A 13092-nucleotide genomic window follows, 5' to 3' on the forward strand; every position below is an offset into this window, starting at 1 on the left:
TAACAAAAATTTAAAAATTTGCGAGGTTGCTATTTAAACTTTTTGATGATCTGTAGTAGGAAGTCAGGGTTCAGAAGCAGGTAATAATGATTTCCAAGAGGGAATCCCTGGTAACAGAAACATAGAGTGATGGATATCACACATTGTGAGAAGTCAATACTATAAGACATTAAACATATTCCTAAACTTATTTTGATTATTGCTCGTTAGCAGGGAGAGTGGGGGCAAGTTTTCAAATTAAATCACTTATTAGATATTTTCATCATGGTTCTATCATTTTCAGAAATTTTACGCTATATAAGGAAAAGCATCTTTAGCATAAAATGTCAGATGTCAAAAATGATGTTAATGAAGTAATGATTTTATTGTAGAGAATGGATAATAAATGGTATAAATATCCGACATTTTACAATAATTATTATTACCTGAAGTGTTGCTGTGAAGAAAAGTAACACTCAACTTGCCTTTCCAACTTTTTGTCATTGGCAAGGCAAAAATATTTAGCTCTACTCAGGAAAATCTCCGATTCAGTATCATTAAAAGTAATATATTCATTTAATGAAATAGTATAAGCCATCCCTCACCTTCAGTCCTTGGAAGTGAACTTCTATGGCAGAATTGAGCAGTTCAATGGCTTTCTCTGGTCCTTGACGACGCTTGATTGCTAGAAGTCCACTCAGGTATGATAGCTCCTAAGGCAGAAACATTAAGTTATAACTGGAGAACTGTGAATTATAGCTAGGTACAAAAAGTAATAAGGGCAGGCACACACAGAAATAAGGATAACTAGAACTGGCGCCTGGATGACTGACTAATACCCCCGTAATCTGCACTGGTCAATGGTGAATTAGAACTGTTTATTAGAGGCTAACTAAGATAACCCAGTAATATAGTGACCAGTTGCCATAGCAACCATAATTTTGAGAAAAAGAAAGTGGCATGCACATCTACACATGGTCCTCTATTTTGTGTGAAGTTTCATTGAAATCAGCCCTTCGGTTTAGGAGGAGTTGTCCGGACAAACTTAAAGTTATGGTTCTTATCGGAAAACCTGTTTATAGTGACCAGTTGCCATAGCAACCATAATTTTGAGAAAAAGAAAGTGGCATGCACATCTACACATGGTCCTCTATAATTTTGCGAAGTTTCATTGAAATCGGCCCTTCGGTTGAGGAGGAGTTGTCCGGACAAACTTAAAGTTATGAATCATATCGGAAAACCTGTTTATAGTGACCAGTTGCCATAGCAACCATAATTTTCAAAAAAAAGAAAGTTGCATGCACATCTACACATGGTCCTCTATATTTGTGTGAAGTTTCATTGAAATCGGCCCTTCAGTTTAGGAGGAGTTGTCCGGACAAACTTAAAGTTATGGTTCTTATTGGAAAACCTGTTTATAGTGACCAGTTGCCATAGCAACCATAATTTTGAGAAAAAGAAAATGGCAGACACATCTACACATGATCATTAATATTTGTGTAAAGTTTCATTGGAATCGGCCCATCGGTTTATAGGAGGAGTTGTCCGGACAAAATGTGTCTACAGACAGACGGACGGACAGACAACCTGATTCCAGGATACCCCCCTAACTTCGTTGCGGGGGTATAATAAGGATAGGTACACCCAGTAATAAGGATAATAAGGATAGGTATACACAGTAATAAAGGGTAGGTACACACAAATAAGGATAGGTATAATACACAGTAATAAAGGGTAGGTACACACAAATAAGGATAGGTATAATACACAGTAATAAAGGGTAGGTACACACAGTAATAAGGATAATAAGGATAGGTATACACAGTAATAAAGGGTAGGTACACACAAATAAGGATAGGTATATACACAGTAATAAAGGGTAGGTACACACACAAATAAGGATAGGTATGCACAGTAATAAAGGGTAGGTACACACACAAATAATGTAGCTACAGGACTATCCATAGTCAAGATTAATCAATGGACAAGTTCCCATCTGTCATTTATACATTTCATAATTCAAAAACTTCTTATATAATAACATACTGCAATCTCTTTTGTAACTTGTTTTAATATATTTGGTTGATATAATTTAATTATTGAGAAATGACAAAGATGGGCTCCAAGTAAAAATTGGAAAATCATCACAAAACTTCACCCAGCACAATTCAATAATTACACTGTATGGATAGTAACACTAGTTTGTAATCAATCTATATGAATGATCAGACTTGCTGAAGATATTCTAGTAAGTAACTAAATATAAACAAGAGATCAAATGGGCTTGCTTGTTCACAGGCTACAAAATGATGTACATTATTATGTCATTCATTAGTTATTAGTTAAGCTGAATACCTCTTCACATCAATATAAGAAGGTTAAGTATATTCATGTCAGCAAGTTTTGTAGGCCTTCAATCAAGCATATGCTTGGCCCTTATCATGAACCCAGTTCTCTTGCCTATTTGGATAAAACATATTTAAACACATTTGATGCCTCTGACCTTGAAAGTAAGTCAAGGTTGTCCATTCGAACAAACTTGATACCTTTTCAGCCAAGGATGCTACTGACCAAATATCATTACCCTAGGCTTCTTTGTTATTGAGAAGAAGTTGTTTAAAGAAGACTTTGACCCCTGTGACCTTTGAAGTAGGTCAAGGTAATTCATTTGAATTAACTTTGTAGCTGTTCTTCCCAGCATGCTACTGGCCAAATATCATGATCTTAGGACAATTGGTTATTGAGAAGAAGTGGGTTAAAGATTTTTTTAACATTTCACTCCTGTGAACTTGTCATTCATTCAAACAAACTTGGTAGCCCTCCATCCCAGCATACAACTGGCCCAATAACATGACCCTGGACCTCTTGGTTATTGTTAACATGTTAATTAAATGTAAATATTGGCACTGGACAGACAAATGGATGATGAATGCCACACCATGACATAAGCTCACTTGTATTTCCACCAAGACAATTTAACGTATACAGTAATCATTCTGAAAAAATATAAATCTTATTTTGTGTTCCAAATGTGAGAATGGATGAAGCAAAATATTGATGAGTCATTCTATATAATGGATGAAGTTGTGAACTGTGAAGTGACATGGCTATCTACTTTATGTGGATAAAAAGGTCTTAAGTACAATCTACAAGTGATTTGTGGTAGAGTTACCTCCCTTGAATTAATTCTAATAAAATCCTACTCTTACTATGAAATACAAAAAATAAATGAATAAGTGATTCAGCATTTTAACAGGCATATGAATTAAAAGTAAAATAAAACTATGCTATTACCAACTTGGTAACTACATCAAATGAATGTTGAGACTATAATTTGTAGTACTACTGGTGTCCTGTGCTATTGTTACCTTTTCTAGTACCTGTGTATGAGTTGAGAATAAAATGTGATTAAAGGAATATTAGTCATCTTCTCTACTGTAGCACCTTGATGATAATTCTAACTCAAACCATCACTCAGATGTCTTATCACACTGAAAATATGGTGATGATATTAATAAAGTATGTCCAATTAAAAATATTGTAGGCAGTACACAGACAATACAGCAATATATACTTCTAAATAGAGGGTAAAACCTTGGTTAAATGTTTAATGAGGCTGAATATTTCTAGGTATACCAGGGACTGGGATATTTTGGCTGTGATTATATATTTGGTTTATGGTTTTAACACACCAAATTATAATGTTGTCAGTAATAAAACACCAATATTCCGGACACATCGTTTTTTCCAGTTGGGAAATTAGGTAATGTGCCTTTTTTTCGACATGTTTGCATTAAATTGCCATTTTTCTTTTCTTCAATAAAGGTATGGTTCTTACAATTTGTGTTTATAATGTTTGTACTTGTAAACTTTTGTTTTGAATGTTTGTGTTAAGTACTGCTCATACTGTGCCTCAGGTAAGTTCACATGTTTTTGATTGATTCTTCTTAAATTCAATCAGTCAAAACATAACCATACAGGATAGGTTTGCTGGCGCTTGTAAAACAAAAATGGCTTGGTCAATTGTACAATGTATGTGTCACAGTAAATATTGCTGCTTGTCAACTGCCATGATTTCACACGCTTCTCTCTGTCAGACTCAGACGGAGACCAGTATTGCAACATTAACATTGAAATATGCTAAAGTTCTAAACAAGGTTGATGGAAATTCCAAAATTATAAACACCAAAATTAAAGCACCCCACCAAAATTTCCCAAACAATTTACGATTCATTATGTATATATCTATTAACAATTATAATTTAATAAACTATTAAAATTTCTTTTGAAAGCCAATTTATTTTTGTCTGCAGTGTGTCTACTGGGTTGTACAGTTCAAACACTTCCTACTTTATACACCATAAAAGTACATCACACAAACAAAACTTACTGCTGACTTGCCAATGCTTTGCTGTATCTCATTAAGGAACTCCAGCTGTTGAGCTGCCTCATCCAACTGATCTTCCAGAAGCTGACACCGGATGATCCCTGTATCATACACCAAATCTCTTAATGTTTGGAGGAAATTTTATATCAAGCAATCTGGACTATATCTACATGTACTCAGTCTAAATTGTTTGTTAATACATTACGTATATTACACATACAAATGTACTAACTGTGAAACTATAACTCTGGTTCAGATTCTGATAACTCTCCTGTAAAGGTAGAAACCTAATAAGGATCTGACAGGGGAGAAATCAAACTGGGATTACTGTCTGATATCTATATGTGAAAGGAGACATCTTAACCTGTGAGGTTAGTAATATATCATGGATTCAAGTCTGGTATCTTATCTGTGAGAGAGGACACCTAACATGGATTCCTGTTTGATATCTTAACTGTGATGGCAAAACATCAACAAGAATCCCAACACAAAATATCTGTGAATTAGGGAAGAAACCTTACACAAGGATTCCGGCCTGATATGTTATCTGTGAAGGTAGAAATCCAACATGGATTCAGCTTGATATCTTATATGTGAGGGCAGAAACCTAATTACGATTTCAGCCTGATATCTTATCAGTGAGGGTGCAGAAACCTTACATGGATTCCTACCAGGTATGATTGTGAGGGCAACAACCTAATTAGGATTCAAACCGACACCTTATCTGTGAGGGTAGAAATCTAACAAATTTTTGTCTGATATCTTAATATCTAACATTGATTCCTGCCTAAATCTTTTCTGTGACCACAAAAATCTAACGTGGATTCCAGCTTGGTATCTTATATGTGATGGCAGCAACCTAGCATTCCAGCCCTGATATCTAAACTGTGAGAGTAGATACCTGACTGGGATTCCTGCCCGATATCTTCCCAAATGGGATGAAACTGTACCTGTAGGAGCAGCCACACTAGTTTCATCCATTTTCATGGCGTTTCTGTAACATCTCATGGCATCTTTAACCTTGCCTTGTAGCAGTAGCTGAAAGCCAAGCTCGTTTACATACTCAGCAGTATCAGGACTTTGTTGAACACAACGTTCCATTAATGTGTAAGTCTGTTGTAAGACCAGCTGGTTCCTCCCGCACTGAAACAGGACAGATGTATAACAATGACATTTATCATGTATTAATACATCAAACAACAACTGAGCCATACAATGATAAATCTGTCAGCAATACTTAGTATCCAACAAATTATTTGGGCAATATTTACTATCTTATAGAACAGTTGGGTCACATTTGTTATCCTACAGGATGTTTGGGCCACACTGACTATCCTACAGGATGTTTGGGCAATACTTATTGTCCTTCAGAAAATTTGGGCCATACTTACTGTCCTACAGAATATCTGTAATATTGGGCCATACTTACTATCCTACAGAATGTTTGGGCCATACTAACTGTCCTACAGAACGTTTGGGCCATACTTACTGTCCTACAGAACGTTTGGGCCATACTTACTATCCGACAGAACGTTTGGGCCATACTTACTATCCTACAGAACGTTTGGGCCATACTTACTATCCTACAGAATGTTTGGGCCATACTTACTATACTACAGAACGTTTGGGCCATACTTACTATACTACAGAACGTTTGGGCCATACTTACTATCCTACAGAATGTTTGGGCCATACTTACTATCCTACAGAACGTTTGGGCCATACTTACTATCCTACAGAATGTTTGGGCCATACTTACTATCCTACAGAATGTTTGGGCCATACTTACTATACTACAGAACGTTTGGGCCATACTTACTATCCCACGGAACGTTTGGGCCATACTTACTGTCCTACAGAATGTTTGGGCCATACTTACTATCCTACAGAACGTTTGGGCCATACTTACTATACTACAGAAGGTTTGGGCCATACTTACTACACTACAGAATGCTTGGGCTATACTTACTGTCCTACAGAACGTTTGGGCCATACTTACTATACTACAGAATGTTTGGGCCATACTGACTATCCTACGGAACGTTTGGGCCATACTTACTATCCTACAGAACGTTTGGGCCATACTAACTAACCTACAGAATGTTTGGGCCATACTTACTGTCCTTCAGAATGTTTGGGCCATACTTACTATCCTACAGAACGTTTGGGCCATACTTACTGTCCTACAGAATGTTTGGGCCATACTTACTATCCTACAGAATGTTTGGGCCATACTTACTGTCCTTCAGAATGTTTGGGCCATACTTACTGTCCTACAGAACGTTTGGGCCATACTTACTATACTTCAGAATGTTTGGGCCATACTTACTAACCTACAGAATGTTTGGGCCATACTTACTGTCCTTCAGAATGTTTGGGCCATACTTACTGTCCTTCAGAATGTTTGGGCCATACTTACTGTCCTTCAGAATGTTTGGGCCATACTTACTGTCCTACAGAATGTTTGGGCCATACTTACTGTCCTTCAGAACGTTTGGGCCATACTTACTATCCTACAGAATGTTTGGGCCATACTTACTATCCTTCAGAATGTTTGGGCCATACTTACTGTCCTACAGAATGTTTGGGCCATACTTACTGTACCACAGAATGTTTGGGCCATACTTACTGTCCTTCAGAATGTTCGGGCCATACTTACTGTTCTACAGAAGGTTTGGGCCATACTTACTGTCCTACAGAACGTTTGGGCCATACTTACTATACTTCAGAATGTTTGGGCCATACTTACTACCCTACAGAATGTTTGGGCCATACTTACTGTCCTACAGAATGTTTGGGCCATACTTACTATCCTACAGAATGTTTGGGCCATACTTACTATCCTACAGAATGTTTGGGCCATACTTACTGTTCTACAGAAGGTTTGGGCCATACTTACTGTCCTACAGAACGTTTGGGCCATACTTACTATACTTCAGAATGTTTGGGCCATACTTACTACCCTACAGAATGTTTGGGCCATACTTACTATCCTACAGAATGTTTGGACCATACTTACTATACTACAGAACGTTTGGACCATACTTACTATCCTACAGAACGTTTGGGCCATACTTACTATCCTACAGAACGTTTGGGCCATACTTACTGTCCTACAGAATGTTTGGGCCATACTTACTGTTCTACAGAATGTTTGGGCCATACTTACTATCCTACAGAATGTTTGGGCCATACTTACTATCCTACAGAATGTTTGGGCCATACTTACTGTTCTACAGAATGTTTGGGCCATACTTACTGTACTACAGAATGTTTGGCCATACTTACTATCCTACAGAATGTTTGGGCCATACTTACTGTCCTACAGAATATTTGCAATATTGGGCCATACTTACTATCCTACAGAATGTTTGGGCCATACTGTGATAGAGGTTAGCACTCCTTGGTTCAGATCTGTCTAGGGTTGTTATTATGTCACCGAGTTTTGTAGAAGCCTGAAACAGAGACTTTCAGAAATGAAATGACAAGTAAAAATGAAATATCAAATTTGCTTCTACAATTTGCATTAGTGCAAATTGTTATCCACATTCTTTTTCAGGCATTTTATCTTCTTTCTTTGTAAAAGTCTGACTGACAACTGCTGTTTTAAATGAGTAAGAGTTAACATTTTCTTTTTGCGACTACCATGGTTTCTACCTACATACAGCATATTGCACAAGAGGAATACATTTTAACTGTGATTTTATTTTAAAACAATCAGTGTTATACAACACAGAATAATGTGTAAAACAATACGGATACATAGAGATGAATGTCGCTATCATTATCAAAGCATGTCAATCAGATAATAAGTATCCATCTAAATGTATTATAATTAGTATACTACAAAGAGTTAGTGAGAACTGATTTACCTCAGAGTAATTTCCTTCTCTACACAACAAGTACAGGGTCTGGTACCGCAGAGCTTCTAGACAGTGCATGTCCTGGCCGAGGGCTCTGTATAATATATAAACTAGCATGTAAAATCTTATCGATCTTTTGATAGATTCTAACACATAGTATGAGGTACTCTATGGTATTTGTTTTTGTCACATGTACAACATCGTGTTTCAACAATTAATTAAATGTGTATCAAAATGACAATGTTCTTTTAGCTTTTATCTATAGTAATCCTTATACAGGGTTCATAGGATTATGTCAAACCAAATTCAAGAAACATTTCAAGGCTTTTTCAATGTCTTAATTAAATAATCAAGGCCCAGTTTACCCGTCATCTTGAGAGGGAACAAGAGAACAAAAAAAAACAACTTATAACTATCTACTTGATCAAAATACAACATGACATGGTAATTATTAACATCTGTAGGGGAGGCACATAGACAAAGTTGAATCCAAATGATCAGTGGCCAGGGCTTCACTTATCCAAATGAAACCTTAATATTCAAGGATTTTTCAAGGCTGTAAACCAGTTGTCAAGGCTTTCAAGGCCCACAGTGAAATTCAAGGCTTTCTCAAGGCCCACAGTGAAATTCAAGGCTTTCTCAAGGCCCACAGTGAAATTCAAGGCTTTCTCAAGGCCCACAGTGAAATTCAAGGCTTTCTCAAGGCCCACAGTGAAATTCAAGGCTTTCTCAAGGCCCACAGTGAAATTCAAGGCTTTCTCAAGGCCCACAGTGAAATTCAAGGCTTTCTCAAGGCCCACAGTGAAATTCAAGGCTTTCTCAAGGCCCACAGTGAAATTCAAGGCTTTCTCAAGGCCCACAGTGAAATTCAAGGCTTTCTCAAGGCCCACAGTGAAATTCAATGCTTTCTCAAGGCCTTTGCTAACCCTGCTATATCTGACTGCAATGTATCACTTTGTAAGATTTTCCAGTCTAGAATATCTTAACACAGTCCTTAGCGACTCTTTTACCTGACCTATGATCTCATTAGTTATAACCCATTTATCAGATATCTGACCCTTATCTGACCTTTGTATAATTTAGAGTAAAGTCCAAAACATACCTGTATCAAGAGTAACTGGAAACTGAAAATGGCCAATATCAAACTCCTTAAAAATCATCTCTGTGTTTTCTCCACATTTAAATACCAGCCCTATAGTCATCCCTGTCCCGGACGACCTGTACATTTGGTCTAACCTCTGACCTCACAGGGTTTATTCTAGGTACTTTCAGGATCCTGTGTCACATCACATATTGCAGTAAGAACATTTAAAAGCACCAACTGACTCCATCTATTCATACTGATATTAGAGGAAAAGGTTGGATCTACAAAATAATGTCATAAAATTTCAACAATTTGTTGGTTTGTAAACGTATACTGAAATGCCAATAAAAATCCCTGTCTCACACCTGTGCTGTTTTCACAATCAAATATCCCAATAGCCACCCCTCTCCCTGTGTTTGTCATGACCCTTGACTTTACCTCTGTGCAGTTTCCACAGTCTGGTCCCAGTCCTGCAGAGCCAGCTGTAGCTTCATCTTCTCTACAAGGGCAGGAATGAAGGCAGGGATACCCAACAATCACCTGATTCACCAGTTCCAGTGCCCCAGTGTAGTTATGGCGCACTTCAAAATATTTAGCTTTCCCAAACAAGGCATCAATATCTCTGGCTCCCTCGTTACTGTAAGATAAAGAAAAGAAGTAACAGTTTAAATCCTGGGATAGTTAATTCATACGTTAATACATGTACATCAGGATCTTGATCTTACATACAGTGGACCCGCGATAATCCGGACGCCGATAGTCCGGAAAACTCACAGTCCGGACGGAAATGCACGGGAACGGATTTCCGTAACGTTATTTGTACTCACCAGTCCGGAAATTCGGATTCCGATTCCGGAAGCCCATTTTGGGAACGGAACATACTTTTCATTAGTAAATTTCCCTCAATAATCCGGATGATTTTTTCACCACAGGGCAAGTCACCCGTGTCGACAGCTGTACAGACTATCGGTTGACACTGTGCGTAGTCATAGCGACCGTTGCCAGGTCATAGCCCAGGGTGTTTACCTGTGTTACAATGTGTAGCTTTTGTTTTTATAACGGTACATTGCTTTTTCTCTACGACCTAAATGTTACAGAATTTATGCACAAACATACAGTACGTGATACGATAATTAATCAATCTCAAATACATGTAATAAATTTATGATTGGTAATCAACATCATTAACACTTGTATTGGGTAAACACGGATATCGGCTTTGTAACACCGTTCCGTGAAACGACGACTCATTGAAAGATGCATGCTATTAATTACATACACATTTACGTATTAAGCAGTGATCACAAGAACTGTGTTGATTACACACAAATTAGTCAATAGTCGTCTGATACTTAACTAAGCGTCACATTGTTAAGTGAATACGGGTTTAATAATTATCGGACATCTTGGGTAGTTCTCGCTGGTGTCGCGTACTTTTAAATAGATAGCTTGGGGTTTCTGGTACGTAAAAATCATAAAAAAAACATGGACTGACGGTAAGTTGTAAAATCCGGGTATTTTATTTAAGGTATTTAACGTTTGTAATTTCTACTTGTTTGTGCACCTCCGGGATGTGACACATGTGTGTTGTTTGTAGGTCACATATGCCCACTATAAATAAAACAACTTTCACTTTACATGTTCTTTTAAAAACATAGTTTATTTTTTACTTTCTACAAAACAAATCAAGAATCATATCAGAAACATAAGTATATTTATTGTTAAAAAGTCTGACAATTAGACGTGTTTATGAAACGTCCCGGATTGTATATAATCAAGGGAGATAACTCTTACACGACAATTTTTTTTGACCTGGTACACAAAATTCGGCAGTCCGGAAAACTCGTAATCCGGACGGTTTGGACTGGGAACGAAGGTGTTCGGATTATCGAGGGTCCACTGTACATCTGCATCCAGTTACTCACCAAGGAGATGTTTTAATTAAATGCAGCTAGATTTCTCCATTGGGGTCTTACCAACCATTCATTTTAGAATATTTTTTCAATATTTATTCCATTTGCCATGGGATGACTCATGCATGCCTGATGAAATTCAACTCTTTGTCTGTCCATTATTAATGAACTTTTAAATTCTTCCCTTTTGCCTACCTCATCTTTAATCTACGGGCATATAAACAGATCTGGCCCTCTAAGTCAGCTCAACTAAAATAATTGGTTTTGCTTAACAATGTGACTTAGAATCTTTTTATCACTTTACGTAAGGGCTCCATGTCTGGAATAATTTACAATCACAGAAACTCACGCAATTGCATCATCAAAATATTTTATGGCTTTTTTGGGGTCTCGGCCACTGTTGAGTTCAATCCATCCCTTCAACACCAAACCCTACATCAAAGACAAAAATAAAACTGCTAAAACATCAAAGCACATTGAAAAAGACAATGCTTCATTTCTTAGAATGCACTATATAGAGATATTTTAATCACGAGTCTCAGTTGTTGGTAAAAATATCAATTACAATTAATCAATTAGACATCAATATTAAAGGGTTTTCTCAGTATCTTTACAATCGTTAAATACCAACTCATTGTGTCAAGTAATTGTCTATGGTCTCGACCGTCTCCTCGATACTGTTAAGAGTGTCATTCCTATTGTTGTTAGAAAGCTTTGAACCATCGTTGTTAGAATCGTCATTATCAGATGTAACAGGTGATTCATCAAGCTTCTGCTTTATATTCGTGAAAAAATGTTCCAAACTCCTAGTCAAAAGCCACATCCTCTTTTGTAATTTTCTTTGGAGTGATATTTATCATTGTGGGGCGCCATCCTGGCACACCCACTTCATTACGGTGTCATGAGAACATTTGAATTACGAAATCAATCATCTATGAAACAGACGTGCACAGGTGACCAAGTCACAGTGATAAGTAATAAACAGAAGTAGTGGTCCGCAAAAATTCCCGAAAATCAATCTGCTGGTCAGATTGGGAAAAAAATTGATCTTGATTGGAAAAAAATCAGACTATTTTCTATTGGTAATGCCACCAATGTTCGGGATCATTTATACAGGCAGGAAAGTCCATGTACATGTACATAAATCAAGATATTTTCAACAAAAACTTGTTTAACTTTTTTGTCCAAAGATTCTAATAATATGTCACTTTTCATCATTCTCTAAATTTTTCTCAATGATGTGCTAATGTTCATTATTCTTCCAACCCTACTCACATCTTTGGTTGTATTCATTTTGAGCATTCTGTCAATATACTCGCGGGCCTTGTCAAACTTTCTACTGTGGAACAGAAACCAGGCAGCATAATAAAGGCCCTGAAACACAGAGAGGATAGCATGATAGAATTTTAACAACACCAGATGCATCATATTGATATTGATTGTTGATGAAATTTCATTTTTTTTACAGATCTGAGTTGTGTAGATAGATAAATAGATTTGTATGAGTTGATAACTAAATCTTGTTAAATAGACACAAAGTGAGTGGTGGCTAACAAAAATATATCCCAACGCTCATAAGTAAATAGTGTATGTTGTATGTGATTGACTATAATTACTTGTAATATTTTCCCTAAGCAGTTAAGCAGGGCCATTGACCCTCTAACTTTTAAAACCAAAATATAATCGTGTGAAGAACTTCATGTTATGATGGTATGCTAACTTGTGAATAGAACTTAATCTTTCGAGGGATTCATGAGATATTTTATACACAAGCTTTGAGTTATTGGACATGTACAAAGCGATTACGATTCCCAATCCCTTACTAAATGGTTGGTATAAAAAAACATACCAATTCTCCAGCCTGTT

At 36.9% G+C, this 13092-nt stretch overlaps 1 protein-coding gene across 1 annotated transcript; it reads right to left on the minus strand.

The window, feature by feature from the left end:
• Positions 1–42: 42 nt before the first annotated feature.
• On the minus strand, positions 43–12598 carry LOC117316383 (tetratricopeptide repeat protein 21B-like; the record flags this gene model as incomplete). The annotated part of the gene is given in 9 exon segments (XM_033870926.1): positions 43–107; positions 585–692; positions 4370–4467; positions 5317–5509; positions 7723–7821; positions 8239–8323; positions 9752–9950; positions 11576–11658; positions 12502–12598. Coding segments are annotated over 7 exon segments (704 nt in total), but the record flags the coding sequence as incomplete, so codon positions are not given.
• Positions 12599–13092: the final 494 nt, after the last annotated feature.

Source organism: Pecten maximus, chromosome 2, assembly GCF_902652985.1.
Source record: "Pecten maximus chromosome 2, xPecMax1.1, whole genome shotgun sequence".
In the NCBI taxonomy this organism is placed as follows: Eukaryota; Metazoa; Mollusca; class Bivalvia; order Pectinida; family Pectinidae; genus Pecten; species Pecten maximus.